At 50.4% G+C, this 19,208-nt stretch overlaps 1 protein-coding gene across 5 annotated transcripts in view; it reads left to right on the forward strand.

The window, feature by feature from the left end:
- Nucleotides 1-19,208, forward strand: part of LOC139268405 (di-N-acetylchitobiase-like) — a 78,120-nt gene that overhangs the window by 1,037 nt on the left and 57,875 nt on the right. For 3 of the 5 annotated variants that reach the window (XR_011594024.1, XM_070886502.1, XM_070886499.1), the window contains exons 2-3: nucleotides 12,756-12,884; nucleotides 14,803-15,011. Coding sequence is in view for 4 of the 5 variants with exons in the window: in XM_070886502.1 (XP_070742603.1) it covers nucleotides 14,889-15,011 (123 nt within the window). In the remaining variant the exon portion in view is untranslated. Of the gene's footprint in view, nucleotides 1-10,718; nucleotides 10,868-12,755; nucleotides 12,885-14,802; nucleotides 15,012-19,208 lie in introns of all 5 variants that reach the window. The other 2 variants (XM_070886500.1, XM_070886501.1) reach the window with 2 other exon arrangements.

Below are 19,208 nucleotides of genomic sequence, written 5' to 3' on the forward strand. Positions count from 1 at the left end.
GCATGAGAGCAGTCTGAGATTGGATGCCACCAAGCATAGACTGCATTACAGCACTAATATTTGCGTCGCTTCCGCCTGTGTTGCACTGGAAGCTGCCAGATCGCCCATCACACGCGGCATCATGTCTGGATCACCACGGACTCACTGGGAGTCTACCATCCTTTGCAGATTGGAAGTGATTGGCTCCATGGTGTGCTCAGAGTCTTCTGCAATGTTGGAGGTGGACTCCTCCACACTCCTGGTCATTACCGAGAGGCTGTCATGCACCCATGCCATTGGATCTATTATCGCCGTGTGCATGCCCATCACACTTCTTGTAAATGCCTCAATATGGGGGTCCTCATCTGTGTCCTGTGTAGCACAACTCACACATGAACCCGCCCTCCGGGGAGTTGGCTCCCGAGCTATCCTTTGCCCCGACCTCACTGTAGCCCACTCGTCCCCGGTGCCTCACCATGTGCAGATCTCGCTACTGTGGCCTCTAAACAACAGTGTCTGAGCTGGTGCCTGTGGGTGAGATCCGCCTCGGTCTCTACGCTGCCCTCAGCGACAGGCTTCTCAGTTGCTTGTTCGTTGTCTGCAATAATAATCTCACACGAGTCGGGTAAAGGAAGGGAGAATTGTATGCATAGAGCATGATTAGCTGGAAAGTCTGATATACTTGTGGGGTGAGGGGGAAGTGGGATGTGAGAAGAAGGAGTAGGGATGAACATACCGTGGTTTCCCCAAGGGGGTCTACGTCGCCGATGGCCAAGGCGCCCTCCACCCGGCGCCCAATAATATGCAGCACTCTATTCTCCAGTGCAGACAGTGGTTGGGTGTCGGCTTGTCCCCTGCTTGTGCACTCCTGCTCTGTCCTGTTTTGGGCCACCTTGGCCTGCAAGAGCAAGGAAAGTGTGTGAGTGAGTGTGCAGCAATGTGTTTGGGTGATGTGCCTGCTGTAGTTGAATAGCTGTCATTGTGGGCAAGGTGTGAGATGTAGGTGTGAATGTAGGTAGGTAGAGATTGTGGTGGGGGAGTGCTGGGGGTGTGGTGCTTTGCACAGTGAAGACTGTGGTTCAGATGGTGGTACATAGCATTTGCAGAAGCATTCACTCACCCTGACCACCCGGGTGAGGTTGTTAAACTTCTTCCTGTACTGTGTGTGGGTCCTGGGGACCACAGTGCTGCCCAAGACATCATGCGCTACCTCCTCCACATGCTGCACAAGGCTTGCGGCGAGCGGCTCCTGCCACTTGACGGGTCGAGCACCGCTCTCTGACTCTCCACACCGAACACCAAGGCTCCATTGCAGAATTTGTGGGCTCTAACCCTGGGTCGTTGATCCTCCATGTGTGCAGCAGCTTCAGTCCGTTTCTTCAGCTGTACAGAGACTCCAGGGAAAAACCATGAATTGTTCCTCCAGCACACCAGGCACCAACATCAGAGATGGAGATAGGGGGCCTTCGCCCACCCCGCCACCACCCTCCGACCCAGCGGGCGGGGTATTTCAGTTAAAATCTTCCACCAGGTCGAGCAGTTCCTGTGAGATGTCGGGGCCACTGGGCATGCTCAGCCTCATCGGCCTCGCCCGCCTCAGCTTACAGGACGACCGACCCAGCAATGATTAATGGTTGTGGTATGGTGGTAACTGTGGACGGCTCCACAGCCCCCACAACAGGCAGGGCTTCTTCCCCATCCCCAGGAGGTCCGGGCTGGACAGAAGTAGCTGTCTCACCCTCCCGAGGGATGGGCGACTCCCGCCGACGGCGCGTCTTGGTAATGGTGGGGGTGTCGGGGTGGGGGGGGAGCGCGGGACCCGCGCCACGCGCCAACTCCTCTTGCATTGAGGGACCTCCCTCCTCTCGGTCCTCTTCCGCTTCCAAGGAATGGCGCCTCCTTTTTAGTCTGGATGGACACGGAGGCACGGAGACTTCTATGTTTGCCTCTGCCTCTGCCTCTGCTCCCTTCTTCTGTTTTTGTTTCTCGGGCCCAAGGCCGACTGCGGGTAGTAGATTCTCCGCGGGAGCGGGTCCGGTCACGGGGTTGGTCACGGGATTACCTCATGCTCACGTTCACCATTTTGGTGTTTGGGGCAAGCGCGGTTATGGGGTCATTTGAGTTTTCTTAGTGACTCGCCTCGAGATGTTTTTTTCCCTCCACACCTTCCTTCTGCTTGGACGCACTCCCTTTCCCCCGCCGGAGGCCGTGTTGGTCTTTTTCTGACATCGCCCGTGCCTCTACTGGTTCCGACGAAAGCGGGTGGGGGAGGAGTGGCGGCGACACCAGCCTCGGCCACCTTAGGTGGTTTAGCGGACTTGGAGGTCGGAGTCGAGGATGACTTGCTTCCACACTTGAAATGAGTTCTCAGGTGACTGAAGAGTCCAATGCGGGACCCACAGTCTCTGTCACAGGTGGGGCAAACGGTTGTTGAAGGAACAGGAGTGTGGGGTGCCTGGGTTGCCACGCGCTCCTTCCACTGTCGACGCTTGGCTTCAGCTTGCTCTCAGCGAAGAGGCTCGAGGTGTTCAGCGCCTTCCCGGATGTTTTTCCTCCACTTTGGGCGGTCTTGGGCCAGGGATTCCCAGGTGCCAGTGTGGATGTTACATTTTTTCAAGGAGGCTTTGAGGGTGTCCTTGAAGCATTTCCTCTGCCCACCTGGGGCTCACTTGCTATGTCGGAGCTCCGAGTGGAGCACTTGTTTTGGGAGTCTTGTGTCAGGCATGCAGGTGATGTATCCCGTCCAGTGTGGCTGATCGAGCGTGGTCAGTACTTCGATGCTGAGGATATTGGCCTGAGCGAGGACACTGACGTTGGTGCGCATATCATGCCAATGGATTTGCAGCATCTTACTGAGGCAGCATAAGTGGTACTTCTCCAGTGTTTTGAGGTGCCTGCTTTACATAGTCCATGTCTCTGAGCCATATAGGAGGGCGGGTATCACAACTGCTCTGTAGACCATGAGCTTGGTGCCGGGTTTGAGGTCCTGGTCTTCGAATACTCTCTTCCTCAGGTGACCAAAGGTTGCACTGGCACACTGCAGGTGGTGTTGGACCTCGTCGTCGATCTCTGCCCTTGTTCACAGTCGGCTCCCGAGGTATGGAAAATGGTCCACTTTGTCCAATGTCTCATTGTGGATTTTGATAAACGGGGGGGGCAATGCTGTGGCAGGGGCAGTTTGGGACGATCTTTGTCTTACAGTTGTTTAGTGTAAGGCCCAAGCTCTTGTAAGCCTTGGTGAAGATTTTGACGATGGCTTGGAGTTCGGCCTCCGAGTGTGCGCAGACGCAAGCAGCGTCTATGTACTATAGTTCGATGATGGAGGATGGGACGAGCTTGGATCTAACCTGAAGGTGGCGGAGGTTGAACAGATTCCCGTTTGTCCTGTAATTTAGCTCCACTCCAGCGGGGAGCTTGCCGAGGGCGAGATGGAGCATTGCAGCAAGGAAGATCAAGAAGAGCATTGGTGCAGTGACACAGCCTAGCTTGACCCCAGTCAGAATGTGGACTGGGTCTGTGGTGAATCCGCTGGTCAGGATCACGGCTTGTATGTCGTCATGGAGCAGGTGGAGAATGGTGACAAACTTTTGAGGGCAGCCGAATCTGAGGAGGACGCTTCTTAATCCCTCACGATTGACAGTGTCGAAGACTTTTGTGACCTCGGTGGAAGACACGCCATTATTGGGCTTTGAAGAGCCTGAGGCTCCTGGCCCGAGTGGCCTGCAGCAACACACAGCGCGAGGGGCATCTTGGGGCAAGCTCCTCGGAGATTGACTCTGATCATGACTCCTGCTCGGAGACACTCAGATGTGGACATGGACTTGGAGGCTATGTCGAGAGAGTCCATGGTAATTCACCGTGAGCTTATGGGTGCATTGGAAAGCGTCCCGCAGAGCATGGATGCACTTGCTCTGAGGTTGGAGGAGGCTGCCTCAAGCTTTGGCCGAGCCTCCCAGCAGCCCATTGAGCCCATCCTTGACCGGCTCCAGAGGGAGATGGGCTCAATGAGTGACAGTGGAATCCCAGAGGTGATGCCGCGTGCCATGGCTGGTATGGCAGTAGCTATCACATCACAGGCCGAAGCCACGCAAGGCCTTCGTGATGTGATGCAGTTATTGGTTACTGGCATCAACTCTCAGCCTGCAGCGTTTCAGACTCAGTGATCTGTGATTCAGTCTCAGATTGATGCCATGCAAACACCAACTGCTTCCATCCTCTCTGGGGAAGTGATGGTGTCGAAGCAGGCCAGCAATCTAGCTCCGGATGCTGAGGCTCTGCTGGAAATGGAAGGTGCTGTCCTTGCTCAGGATGACAGCATTCCGGCTCCCACCACTGCCACTCCACCTTTGCACCTGCCGCGATCTACACCCCAGCCATCCAAGACTGCTGCCGCCGATACTGAGGCAGTGCAGTCCGCTGCAAGCCCTTCCGGTCTCAGAGCTGGTCCAGGGCATCCTGCTCGGCCGTCTGTAGTGTCTGCCTTAGAGACACAGCAGCCTTAAAGCAGCCTTGCTGCAGGCACTGCGGCCCCATTAAGGAGGAGCAGTAGGCGTGGGAGCAGGGATTAGGAAAGGTTGGGAAATAAAGATTTTGACCACTATGGACAGATGTCTCCATCCTGTAAATATCATTGTAAATATATTGTTGCTGTTGTTTGATGCCTGCTATTGGTGTATGGGTCTGGACCTAATAAGGCACATTGAAGCTGGTGTGGAATTACAAATGGCAGGGGCGTTTGAACACATATTGCTCAAGTTGATTGTGTGTTATGCTGTTTCAAGGGGCATTTGTTACATTTTTTATTAGTTGCTGGTGTGTTTTTCTTGGTGTGCTGTTTCAGGCGAGACTTTTGATGAAATTATTAAAATGTTTATTTGACCGTTTGCATTGTCTATTAATGTGGAATTTCTCTGAGCCATTATCACAGCACATAACATGGTCAATATTAGCTGCTTCCATCAGCTTCCTCCATTGAAGAGAAACGATACATTATGAGCCACTGATGATTGGCCCTTGCAGCGGCAGCATTGCCACAGTGCTTCCTTCGTGGCTGCTGCTCCTCCTCCTCGTCTAGTTGGCCATTCGGAGCCTTGGCAGGCTCCTCTTCCTCTTTGTCCTCCTCCTGAGGTGGGGTTGCAATCCCCACTGCCAATGCCTGGGACCTCATTATAGTCAAGTTGTGCAGCATGCAGCACACCACAATGAATAGCGACACCTGTTGATTGCAGTATTGAAGGCTGCCACCAGAGCGGTCCAGGCATCGGAACTGTTGCTTCAGCACCCCTATTGTCTACTCGACTCTGTTGCGGGCGGTCGCATGGCTGCTGCTTTAGCGATACTCCAGTTGGGTGGTGGGATTGCGGAGAGGGGTCATTAGCCAGGTGGCAAGGTCGTATCTTTTGTCCCCGAGCAGCCAGCCATATCCTTCCCATGGTGGCTGAAACATTCGTGGCACAGTGCACTCATGCAGGATGTATGCATCCTGTGTGCTGCCAGGATAGCGGGCATTCACTGCGAGGATGCGCTGCGTGTGGTCACACAGCAGCTGCACATTCAGGGAGTGGTATGCCTTTCAGTTTCGGAAGACCTCGACATTCTAGAATGGTGCTCGCAAGACCACATGTGTGCAGTCAATGGCTCCTTGAACCATTGGGAAGCTTGCTATCCTGGCAAACCCATATGTCTGCTCATACTATTTATCCCTGCTCATTGGGAATGTTAATAATTGCATTGACCGTCTGAACAGAGCCCATTAAACATGAATCAAATTTCCCAGCGGGGCACAACAACCTGCGTGGCTGGGTGGCAAGCCTTTTAATATGCATTATTGCAGCGATGTGCAGCAAATTGAGAGACGTTGCCTATGTCCTCGATGCAGCCTGGAAGGAGGCGGAGGCATAGAAGGTCAGCGCAACACTGGCCTTCACTGCGACGGGCAGCGCAGTCTTGGTGCCGATGTCAGGCTGCAGGTCAGGCTGCAGAAGATGGCACAACTCTTTCAGGACCTCTTTTCGGAATGCAGCCTTCTGACACACTGCTCCTCTGATATGTCAAGGTGTGAGCGTTGTTCCCGTTAAACCTGTGGGGGGGGTAAGGCCTCCTGTCCCAACGTCAATGGGGTCTCCTCAGTTGTGGGCCATGCTCTGTTGAAATGTTCCACTCACTGTGACCTCCAATTAACCCGGTTGCTCCTCCCTTCAAATAGCCTCCAGGTATCGCCTAACTTACGTGGGATTGCCTGGTTTCTCTGGCGTGTGCAGCGGCAGACGCTAAATGAGACGGACACACCTCATTTTTCCAGCGGTGTGCTAGCGAGTTGTTGCACGCGAACTGACGTCATGATCTAACTGATTTTGGACGGCGAGGCGTTTTGCGCCGCCGGTAAACATGAACCACATTTCCCGGCGGGGCACAACAACCTGCGTGGCTGGGCGGTAAGCCTTTTGAGATCCATTAATGCCCCTAAATGAGGTGCTTCAAACCAAATTTCATGTCTACAGAGTGATCAACATAGGGAAAGAGTTCCCAGGTCCAGTAGCTGGGACTGAACTCTTGTAATCATTTCAGAAACAACTGGATACAAAAAAGGTGGGGGGTTATATATATATTTCTTTGGAGGGCCGAGTGGCCTCCATCATCTGTAATTATCTTGTTTGTGCACTAAATTGATAATATTGTACGAATTCTTCACATTTGTATTGAATTCCTCTGACTGTCAGTCAACTGTGATATTAGCCCACTTATACAAAAAGGGTTCCATGCCTCTTAAAATAAAGTCGAATACATTCAAGGAAGAATTTGCAATTATATTGTACGATTCATGCCCTCAGGACATCTCAAGACACTGTACAGTCAAAGATAACGGGGGCGATAATGTCCGCGCCAGTGTAACGGGACGGTAACCTACGAACCTGGGCCTATTTGCGCCCGGGTTGGAAGTACCGCCCCTCTCTGGGAATTGGGCCCAAGTGCATCAGAGAAGAAGCGGAGTGTTGTCTGAGGCGCTCCCGGTAGCTGGCCGTGCATCTCTGCACCACGCTGATGACATCAGCACTACACGGTCACTCCGCGTAGCCCTGACATGCCACAAAGCCCCCCCACTCCTTCATTTGAAAGGGGAGGGCCGTTGCAAACTCTGCAGCCCCTTTGGTGGGTACCACTGGGCCACCAGAGACTTTTTAAGCTGGGGCAGCGGCCCGGCCCCCAAAGGGGGGTGTGGGGCTACATGATGGCAGCCCGGCCTTTCCAACAACCGCTATTGTTGTAACGACTGAAAAACATGGCGGTCACGGTGCAAAGGCTCTCCTCTTTAAGCAGCGCCCCGTCAGCTCCTGTACAGCAGCATCGCAACCCGCAAAGTTGTTGTTGGCATCGCCCCAAGCTAGCCTCTCCTCCCGCGGGGCGCAAAGCGGTTGGCCTGGGGCGATAAGGGGTCGGCGTGGGATGATAAGGAGTCAGCGCACACGGCAATGGCATCACCGTGTACACCCCGTCCCGAGACTAATCGGGAGGTGCAGGGCAAAGCCATTATCACCCCCACAATAATGGGGGCAATTCCGGGGAAGCCGTTTCCGTTGCCCGCCCCGGGGTGAAAAGGGGTTTGCAATTTCACGGTCAACGTCTTGCAGTGCAGTCACTGTCATTATGTTGGCAAAATGATCCAAACACGTGAGTTCAAATTCCACCATGGCAGCTGTGGAATTAAATTCAGTGAATTAAATAAATCGGCAATAAAAAGCTAGTAATAGTAATGATGACCATTAAAGTACCGGGTTGTCTTAAAATCCTCTCACTGATGTCCTTTAGGGAAGGAAATCTGCTGCCCTTACCTGGTCGGCACTACATGTGACTCCAGACCTAGAGCAATGTGGTTGACTCTTAACTGCCCTCTGAAATGGCTGAGCACACCACTCAGTTGTAATAAACAGTTACAAGAAACAATACTCAGAATAAAATGAGATGGACCACTCAGCATCAACCTCGGCACTGGCATCGGCTAAGACAACGGCACACCCAGCCCAGGCGACCCTGCAAAGTCCTCCGCACTAACATCTGGGGACTTGCCCCAAACTTGGGAGAGGTAGTCCCACACACTAGTCAGGTAAAAGCCTGATATAGTCATACCAACAGAATCATGTTTTCTGCCAATGTCCCTGACTCCTCCATCACCATCACTGGGTATGTCCTGTCCCATTGGCAGGAGAGAGCCACCAAATGTGTCATCGTAGCGGTCTACAGTTGGGAGGGAGTGGCTCTGGGAGTGCTTAACGTTGACTCCCTGAAGTCTCATGGCTTCAGGTCAAGCATGGACAAGGAAACCTCATGCTGGTTACCACCTATCTCCCTCCCTCAGCTGCTGAATCAATACTCCTTCATGTTGAACACCACGTGAGAGAGGCACTGAGGGTAGCAAGGGCACAGAATGTACTCGACATGAGGGAAAAACCGACCTGGCCTCATTCTCTCCAATGTACATGTCGCAGTTGCATCTGTCCATGACAATATTGGTAGCTGTGACCACCGCACAGTCTTTGTAGAGCCGAAGGTCTGTCTTCACACTGAGGGCATCCTCCATCGTGTAGTGCAGCACTACCAGCGTGCAAAACGGGAGAGATTCAGAATGGATCCAGCACCTCAAAGCCGGGCATCCGTGAGGCGCTGTGGGCCATTCGAGCAGCAGGAGAATTTTATTCCACCACAATTTGTAACCTCATGGCATATCCCTCACTCCACCATTAACATCAAGCCAGGTGACTAACAATGATTCAATGAGAAGTTTAAAAGAGCAGACCAGGAGCAGCATCAGGATACTGAAAAATGAGCTGCCAACCAGGGGAAGCTGCAACACAGGACTCCATGTATACTAAACAATGGAAGCAGCATGGGAGTCAGGGGAACGACTCTCCACTGGCTGGAGCCATACCTAGCACAGAGGAAGATGGTTGTGGTTGCCGGAGGCCAATCATCTCAGCCCCAGGACATCACCGCAGGTGTTCCTCAGGGCAGTGTCCTAGGCCCAATCATCTTCAGCTGCTTCATCAATGAACTTCCCTCCATCAAAATCCTGGAATTCCCTCTCTAACAGCACTACGGGACTACCTTCACCACGCAGAAAGCAGCGGTTCAGGAAGGTGGCTCACCATAACCTTCTCAAGGGCAATTAGGGATGGGCAATAAATGCTGGCCTTGCCAACACGCCCACATCCCAGAAACGAATGAAAAAAAAGACATGGAAATAGTGGGGAGAGAGGTTTGAGGGTGACAGTTGACCAAAACATGGAGGAAGTGAGGTAAAGATTCGAAGATGAATGTTGGTCTCAACAGAGCGGAAGGTGGGAGAGAGATTAAGAGATAAATGTTGGTAAAGACACACAATAAGTGCAGGATAGGGGTTCAGTGATGAATATTGGTCAAGGCAGGGAGGATGAGGGGATGTGGGATAGAGGTGCAGGGTTGAATGGTGTTAAAGTTAAGGAGGAAAGAGGAGGGAATGGAGAGAGTTTCAGGGATGAATGTTGCCCATATTGGGGAGAAAGTGAGGGACATCGGTTCAGGAATGAAGGTTGCTCAATGTTAAGGAGGAAGTGGGTGGAGACAGGTTCAGGGATTAATGTTGCCCAATGTTAGTTGGAGTACTGCGTGCAGTTCTAGTCACCGTAGAAAGCATGTGATTGCACTAGAGAGGGTGCAGAGGAGATTTACTAGGATGCTGTCTGGAATGGAGAATCTTAGCTATGAGGATAGATCGGATAGGCTGGGTTTGTTCTCATTGGAACAGAGGAGGTTAAGTGGAGACTTCATTCAAGTGTACATAATTTTGAGGGTCCTGGATAGAGTGGATAGCGAGGGCTTATTGGTGGAGGGATCAATTATGAGGGGATTAGTTTTAAGGTGGTTGGTGGAAGGTTCAGAGGGGATCTGAGGGGAGACTTCTTTGCGCAGAGGATTGCGGGGATCTGAAACTCACTGCCTGGAAGGGTGATGGATGCAGAAACCCTCACCACATTTAAAAGTTGCTTGGATGGGCACTTAAAGTGCCGTAACCTGCAGAGTTACGGACCTGGAGCTGGTCAATGGGATTAGACTGGAGAACCTCATGTTGGCTGGTGCAGATACGATGGTAAGTACTGCAGGGAATCGAATATGTCCAATGTGATCTCCTGAACTAGTTTTGATCGCCTGGATAGGTCAGAGAGGAATTTTCCCAGATTTTTTTTCCACATTTGGCCTGGGTTTTTATCTGGGTCTTGCCTCTCCCAGGAGATCACATGGCTCCGGTTGGGGTGGTGTACAGAATGTTTGGGTGCAAGGGGTGTCGCAGTTGTGTGGGGCGGACTGGTTGGGCAGTGGTTACCTTTCCACTGTTGTTCATTGTTCATAGGTTTATATGTAACCTTCAGGGCTGCTGACCGAGAGCCATGTGGCTCTTTGTTGTCCGGTGTGGAGACAATGGGCCAAAATGGTCTCCTCCTGCACTGTATATTTCTTTGTTTCTATGTTTCTATGTTAAGGAGGAAGTGGGGGAGACGGGTTCAGGGATGAATCTTGCCCAAGAGAGGTAGGGAGGGAGAGAAGAGAACGTTCCAACAAAGTTGCATTTGACAGTATGAAGCTTGCGTCAACATTTCACTATTACCACACATACCAAGAGATAGAGATCCAGGAGGTGTCATCAGTCACATGCCGGTCAGTATAAATACATTGTCGCACAGTGTCTGATAAGTTTTCATCTCTGGCAGAGAGGATGCGCTCGAGTTTGGCATTGGCGCAGGTTCTGGCCCTGGCCGCGCTGTGGGTCGCCGGTGAATCTGACACCAGTATCGAGTGTCAATGCTCGAATCCGTCTCTGTGCCAACCCGTGGCCGCACACATTCAGCACCAAGTCGAGGTGGGTATCGAGGGCCAATAAATTCCCTCGTGTAAAAGTTATTTTACTTTAAGTTGTCTGTTGAAGTGTATTGCGCAGCAGCCCTTGGAATGGACATTGGGATGTGAGCTCCTTCCTTTCTTCATTTTGTTCCTCTCACCCGCACTGTTGTGGAAGATCTGAGAGATTCTCCTCTTTAGGTTGTTCTTTCCGGGGTCGGGGATCGTTCTTCACCCCCTGGCACTTTCCCCCTAGGGAACCGAGATGGGGGGCTCAGGCTGGGTTGTACTGGGGACTCAGGCTGTGCTGCGTTATGATGGAGGGCACTGGTTGGATTTGTTTTGGGGGCTCGGGCTGGGCTGAGTTGGATTGGGCTGGGGGCACAGGCTGCACTGGGTTGAGTTGGGGGCATTAGCTGGGTTAGTTTGTTTTGGGACACTTGGGCGGGGTTAGGTGGAGGCGCTGGCTGGTTTGGGCTGAGGCTGGCAGGTTCGGGCTGGGCTGGGTTGGGTGGGCTCGAGCTGGGTTGAGTTGGTGGGCTTGGGCTGGGCTGGGTTGGTGGGCTCAGGTTGGGCTGGGTTGGGGGTCTCGGGTCGAGCTGTGCTGAGCTGCATGGCAGTCACGGGCTGGGTACAACATTCACGCGCTGGGCTTGGGTGCACAGGCTGGGCTGTGTTGGGGGGCTTGGGCTGGGCTGTGTTGGGTGGACTCGGGCTGGGCTGGGCTGGGTTGGGTGGGCTTGGGCTGGGCTGTGTTGGGGGGCTCGGGCTGGGCTGTGTTGGGGGGCTCGGGCTGGGCTGTGTTGGGGGGCTCGGGCTGGGCTGAGTTGGGGGGCTCGGGCTGGGCTGGGTTCGGGGGCTCGGGCTGGGCTGGGTTGGGGGGCTCGGGCTGGGCTGGGTTGGGGGGCTCGGGCTGGGCTGTGTTGGGGGGCTCGGGCTGAGCTGGGCTGGGTTGGGTGGGCTTGGGCTGGGCTGTGTTGGGTGGGCTCGGGCTGGGCTGTGTTGGGGGGCTCGGGCTGGGCTGGGTTGGGTGGGCTCGGGCTGGGCTGTGTTGGGTGGGCTCGGGCTGGGCTGTGTTGGGGGGCTCGGGCTGGGCTGTGTTGGGGGGCTCGGGCTGGGCTGAGTTGGGGGGCTCGGGCTGGGATTTGTTGGGTGGGCTCGGGCTGAGCTGGGGCAGGAAAGAGATGGCACCAGTCAAGCTCCAGCCTGTGTCACGGGGAGAGGGATCGCTGGCCAAGTATCCGGAAAAGGCTGAGGGGTGTGGGTTGGGATCGGGATCAGGTGAAGCTCGTGGATCGGTGCAAGGGTCAAGTTAGAATATGGTGGAAATGCGGAGTATCGTATTATAATTCCGATGTTAAAATGTTCATGTTGGTATAGTTGCAGCCTGTATAAAATAGGACACTCTATTGAACTGTGCAAAGATATTTTAGCATGTGCAACGTCAATAAAATGTGCTTTTTTTTTAACGTAAAGTATCTTAAATGACATGTGATCTCCCTCTTACTGCCTAATGCCATGGTTAAAGTTTGCGGTTTGCACAGAATATTGACCCCAAAACACCTGTTAAATATTCTGGAATCCCATGTAATAAAAATGGGATTTGACTTAATCAGTCAATGTAAAGTGTGACCCTGGCCATGATTAAACTGCATATAACTTATTGGATCTTTGAAAACAAAACATTGGTGGCAAATGACTTTGTAACTGATGTTGCTGATGAGGTTAGCATTTACTCCAGAGTAATGTTACTAAGTGGGCAGTGTGGCAGCAACAAGAGCACCACCAATATAACCTGCAGGATAGATGTGTTCACCAGCCCTCCCTGGTCACGTAGCCTGGGAACAGTTATATTGATTGGGAAAATCTACATTTTTAAATGGAAGTTGACAGCTTTATTTTTGTACTAGGTGATATTGGTGGAAAAGATTGGAAGCATTATGACTGGTCTAAGGTCACAACTGTTATAGCCGTGAGAGCGTATGACCCTGAACTTTTGTGTCACGCTCATGCAAATGACGTTCGAGTTCTCCTGACAGGTAACTCATTTTATCACCGAAAAAACCACAACGAGATATCGGTAGATTAAGGGCTAAAAATTGATTATCGCCCCGTTTGGCACCGGTAATGCTTGCTCGTAGGATATTTCGCTCTTGGATCTCTTGATCATTCTCATCGAAGCAGTCCTAGTGTTTTCTGGTTGAGTGACTGAGCGTCTCTTTGCAGGCACTGGTTATGGAGGCCTGGAGGGCAGACCAAGTGTTGTGGACATTCTGCATCTCAGGGTCATTAAGACACGCCAGGTTAGTTGTGAGGCACTTACTGTATAGGACTCTCTTAGCTGGGTCCTTAAGTGCCCCGGCATTGACTTTTTTGCGGCACTGCTTCTGCTGCCCCCTCCTCTTTGGGGCTATGCTGATGTCAATGATGGATCGGATTTGGCGGTGATCCATCCAGCAGTCATCAGCTCCTGTCATGGCGCAGGTGATGCGCACATCTTTGAGATCCCTGGCTTGGATGCTGACATAGTTGAAGCGAGGGTGTTGCCATGATGCCTTGTATTTGTCCCTCTAGTGGAACAAGATGTTGGTGATGAGAAGTTCATGTTCTACACATTTTGTCAGGAGTAGGGTACCCGCTGGAGTTGGCTTTCCCTAACCCCCCTCTCTGCCAAACACGCCTCCCCAGAGGGCTGTGTCATGCCGACCCTGGCATTGAAGTCACCGAGGATGATCAGTTTGTCGTCACTTTGTGCATGCCTTTTGGAAATCTGTGTACATCACATCAACCACATTGTCCTCATCAACCATTCCTGTTCCCTCATCAAAAAACTCGATCAAGTTGGTTAAACACGATTTGCCTTCAACAAATCCATGCGGGCTTTCCTTAATTAATCCACATTTGTCCAAGTGACTGTTAATTTTGTCCCTGATTATTGTTTCTTAAATCTTCCCCACTACCAAGGTTAAACTGACTGACCTATAATTGCTGGCTTTATCTTTGCATCATTTTTTGAACAAGGGTTTATCATTTGCCATTCTCCAGTCCTCGAGCACCACCCCCATTTCTAAGGAGGGTTGCAAGATTATTGCTAATACCTCTGCGATTTCTTCCTTCACTTCCCTCAGTGTCTTAGGATGCATCCTGTCATGTTTGTAACTACAATGTAACACCACTGTATTACTGTAAACACTCAACTTAGATGTACACCTTGACCACAGAGGGTGAACATGTGGGAGACACTCCTTACCTGATCACACAGGTATATAAAGGGAGGTCCCATGCAGGGTCATCACTTCTGGAGTCCTGTAATAAAGAGTTAAGGTCACAGAGTGGCCTTGTCCCTGGAATGTGCCTCATGTGGTTTCATGCTGTAGAGTAAGGACTTTACATATCCCATCCGATCCTGGTGACTTATTTACTTTAAGTACAGCTAATGTTTCTAGTACCTCTTCTTAATCAATTTATACCCCATCCAGTATCTCAACTACCCCCTCTTTCATTATGTCTATGGCAGCTTCTTGTTCTTTGGACAGATGCACCGTACTCATTTAATAACTCAGCCATAACCTTCTGCCTCCATGCGTAGGTCTCCTTTTGGATCCCTAAATGCCCCCAACCCTCCTCTTATTAGCTTTTACTATTTATATACCTATAAAAGTCCTTAGAATTACCTTTTGTGTTCATTTCCTTTTTATGAGACCTTATTTGGCACAAATTAGCTGCCACATCTGCTTATAAAACAAGTGATTTCACTTCAAACGTAATTATTTGGCTCTGAGTCATGTAAGGACATCCCGAGGATGTGAAAGGCACTATGTAAGTGCAAGTTCTAGCTAAATCTTCCTCTCCTACTTACTACTTGATGTTTGCACTTCTGTCCTGTAAAATGCCTTGGGCTTTATGTTCTACAAATGATGCTGAATAAATGTCAGTTGTTTCTTCTTTCTTCATTAGGACGTTTAACAAGAGAGCTATTTACCAGCTCTGCAATGTGAACAGATTGGATAAATTCTAAAATACAGTTGGCAAAAAAGCAATTTATGGATGGACTCCTTGTGAATTATCAGAAATTTTTGGAAAACGATGAATTATATCTTTTTGGAATGATTGAGCTGATTCACGAAACCACACAAACCTTCCACCATGAAATACCTGGATCTCAGGTAAACAACAACAACTTGTATTTATATAGTGCCTTTAATGTAGTAGAATATCCCAAGGTGCTTCACAGGAGTGTTATAAGAAAAAGCAAATAAATTTGACACCGAGCCACGTAAGAAGAAATTACGGCAGATGACACAAGCTTAGTCAAGAGGTAGGTTTTAAGGAGCGTCATGAAGGAGGAAAGAGAGGTAGAGAGGCGGAAAGGTTTGGGGAGGGAGTTCCAGAGCTTGGGACCCAGGTAGGTGAAGGCACGGCCACCAATGGTTGAGCAGTTATAATCAGGGATGCTCAAGAGGGCTGAATTTGAGGAGTGGAGACATCTCAGCGGGTAGTGAGGCTGAAGGAGATTACAGAGATAGGGAGGGGCGAGACCATGGAGGGATTTGTAAACAAGGATGAGAATTTTGAAATCAAAGCATTGCTTAACTGGGAGCCAATGTAGGTCAGCGAGCAAAGATGTGATGGATGAACGGGACTTGGTGCAACTTAGGACACGGACTGTCACGTTTTTGATGAACTCAGTTTATGTAGGGTAGAATGTAGGAGGCCATCCAGGAGGGTATTGGAGTAGTGTACTCTAGAAGTGACAAAGACTTGGATGAGGGTTTCAGCAGCAGATTAGCTGAGGCAGGGACGGAGATGGGCAATGTTACGGAGGTGGAAGTAGGCAGTTTCATTTATGCTGCCGATTTGTGGCCGCAAGCTCATTTCAGGGTCAAATATGACACCTAGCTTGTGAACAGTCTGCTTCAGGCTCAGACAGATGCTCGGGAGAGAGATGGAGTCGGTGGCTAGGGAATGTAGTTTGCAACAGGGACCAAAGACAATGGCTTAATTCTTACCAATATTTAATTGGAGAAAATTTCTGCTCATCTAGAACTGGATGTCGGACAAGCAGTCTGACAATTTAAAGACCATGGAAGTGTCAAGAGAAGTGATGGTGAGGTAGAGCTGGGTGTTGTCAGTGTACATGTGGAAACTGACGCCGTGTTTTCAGATGATGTCACCAAGGGGCAGCATATAGTTGAGAAATAGGAGGGGGCCAAGGTTAGACACCAGAGGAAATGATGTGGGAATGGGAAGAGAAGCCATTGCAGGTAATTTTCTGGCTCTGATTAGATAGATAAAATGGAACCAGACGAGTGCAGTCCCAACCAACTGGACGGTGGTGTGAGGCGTTGGAGGAGGATAGAGTAGTTAACCGTGTCAAAGGCTGCAGACACGTCGAGAAGGATGAGGAGGGATAGTTTACATTTGTCATAGTCACAAAGGATGTCATTTGTGACTTTGATGTGAGCCGTTTCAGTGCTGTGGCTGTGGTGGTAACCAGATTGAGGAAATTCAAACGTGGCGTTCTGGGAAAGGTGGGCACAGCTTTGTGAGGTGACAACATGTTCAAGGACTTTGGAGAGGAAAGGGAAGTTGGAAATGGGACGGTAGCTTGCAAGTGCAGTGGGGTCAAGGGTTGTTTTTTTGAGGAGATGGGTGATGACAGCAGATTTGAAGGAGAGGGGGACAGTACCTGAGAGAGAGAACCATTAACAATGTCGGCTAACATGGGAGACAGAAAAGGAAGTTGGGTGGTCAGCAGTTTAGTGGGAATAGGATCAAAGGAGCATGAAGTGGGTCTCATGTACAATATGAGCATGAAGGGGTCAAGAGGGGCTATCAGAGAGAAACTGGGGAGAGATGTGAGTTCAGGGCTAAAGCAGGGGGGAAACTCAGAGGAAATTTGGCCCGATGGGCGAGGGGAAGGAAAGGAAGTGGCAGAGGCAGCTGATCAGCTGGTCTCAAAAGAAGAAATTGCAGAGGCTTTGACCATATTTTCCAATCCTTTCTGGTTTCAGGTGTGGTGCCAGAGGACTGGAGACTGCTAATGTGGTACCTATGTTTAAGAAGGGAGAAAGGGACAGTCCGAGCAATTACAGGCCAGTCAGCCTAACCTCGGTGGTGGGAAAATCAGTGGGAAAAATTTCTGAAGGACAGGATAAATCTTCATTTAGAAAGACCACGGATTAATCAAGGACAGTCAGCACGGATTTGTTTAGGGAAGATCGTGTCTAACTTAATTCTATTTTTTGAGGAGGTAACAAGGAGGGTCGATGAGGGTAGTGCGTTTGATGTAGTGTGTATGGATTTCAGCAAGGCTTTTGATATGGTCCAAGGTGGCAGACTGGGCTCGAAAGTAAAAGCCCATGGGATCCAAATCAAAGTGACAAGTTGGATCCAAAATTGGCTCAAAGGCAGGAAGCAGAGGGTAATGGTTGATGGGTGTTTTCAGTGGTGTTCTGCAGCCCACACTACGATATGTGTGCGCACTAGGCCTGTGCAGCAGAGCAGGCCTCCAGTCATCTTGGTTAATCCTTGCCACTGGACTAAGATCTAGCTCTGTCAAGCCCGTGTTGTGGCTGGTGTGCAACGGCCACCACACGTTTAAAAAATCCACGCACAGGCATCTTCCACCCGTTAACATCTGGAATATTAGTTCCTTCACTGAAACTCATCCCTTTTTGGCGTGGAAGCAAGTCATCCTCGTTTTAAGGGACTGCCGATGATGATGATCTGCAGGGCTCAGTACGAGGTCCTTTGCTTTTTGTGCTATACATCAATGATCTAGACTTGAATACAGGGGGTACGATCAAGAAGTTTGCAGATGATACTAAAATCAGCTGTGCGATTGATAATGAGGAAGAAAGCTGTAGACTGCAGGAAGATATCAATCAACTGGTCAGGTGGGCAGAACAGTGGCAAATGGAATTTAATGCGGAGAAAAGTGAGGTAATGCATTTGGGGAGGGCTGCTAAGAATAGGGAATACACATTAAATGATAGGACACTCAGAAGTGTAGAGGAACAATGGGACCTTGACGTGCATGTCCACAGATCACTGAAGGGCGCAAGCCAGTTAAATAAGTTGGTTAAGAAGGCAGAGGGAATGCTTGCCTTTATTAGCCGGGGCATAGAATACAAGAGCAAGGGGGTTATGCTTGAACTGTATAAAACTGTAGTTCGGCCAAAGCTAGAGTACTGCGTGCAGTTCTGATCACCATTTTTCAGGAAGGATGTAATTGCACTCGCGAGGGTACAGAGGAGATTTATGAGGATGTTGCCGGGAGTGGAGAATCTTAGCTATGAGGACAGATTGGATAGGCTGGGTTTGTTTTCCTTGGAACAGAGGGGGCTGAGGGGAGACCACATTGTGGTGTATAAAATTATGAGCGGCCTAGATATAGTGGATAGAAAGGGCCTATTTCCCTTAGCAGAGGGTCAACAACCAGGGGCCATTAATTTAATGTAATTGGTATAATTTTTAGAGGGGATATGAGGGGAAATTTCTTCACCCAGCAGATTCTGGGGGTCTGGAACTCACTGACTGAAAGGGTGGTAGAGGCAGAAACTCTCACCACATTTAAATAGTACTTGGATGTGCATTTGAAGTGCTGTAAACTGCAGGGATATGGACCGAGAGCTGGCAAGTGGGATTAAGCCGGATAGCTTGTTGTTGGCCGGTACGGAGACGATGGGTTGAAATGGCCTCCTTCCATGCTATAAATTTCTAAGATTCTATGATGAGCTCCCCGCACTTGTTGTTGGAGGTGAGTGTGATGGCGATAAGGGGGAGGGGTTTAAGAAGACAATTGGCAGTAGTGAATAGTAACTGGGGCTTATCTTTGCATTCCAGATTGATCCTGGAATAGTGAACAGTATTGGCAGACAAGAGTCAAACCCGATAATGGTTTATATGGTCCAGACAGATCTGGCAGTGAATGGCTAAACCTGTTGTCCACATCCGTTGAAATCTGCACCCCTTGGACTTGAGGGAATGAAGATGAGGGCCGTACCAGGGGGAAAAGCCAGGGTGAGAGAGAATAATTGTTTTAATAGAGAGTAGGGTAACAAAGGTGGTGATGAGGGTGTGGATGAGCAGATCGGTGGCTGCAGAAATATCATGGTGAATGGAGGGACAAAGGCTAGACAGATTGGAGTTGATAAGTGCAGTTGTAAGAGAGTTGGGAGAGAGTTTTTTCCAGGGGCAGATGTAGAAGAAAGTAGCGTTGTTTGGGGGAAGGGGGGTGTGGTTGGAGGGCGATACAAGGAAATGGTCAGAGATTATCTGATCTGCAATTGACACGGTAGGAATAGCGAGGCCACGAGAGATGGCAAGGTCAAGGGAGAAATCGTGTATATAGGTTGGGG

Source organism: Pristiophorus japonicus, chromosome 8 (genome assembly GCF_044704955.1).
Source record: "Pristiophorus japonicus isolate sPriJap1 chromosome 8, sPriJap1.hap1, whole genome shotgun sequence".
Classification (NCBI taxonomy): domain Eukaryota; kingdom Metazoa; phylum Chordata; class Chondrichthyes; family Pristiophoridae; genus Pristiophorus; species Pristiophorus japonicus.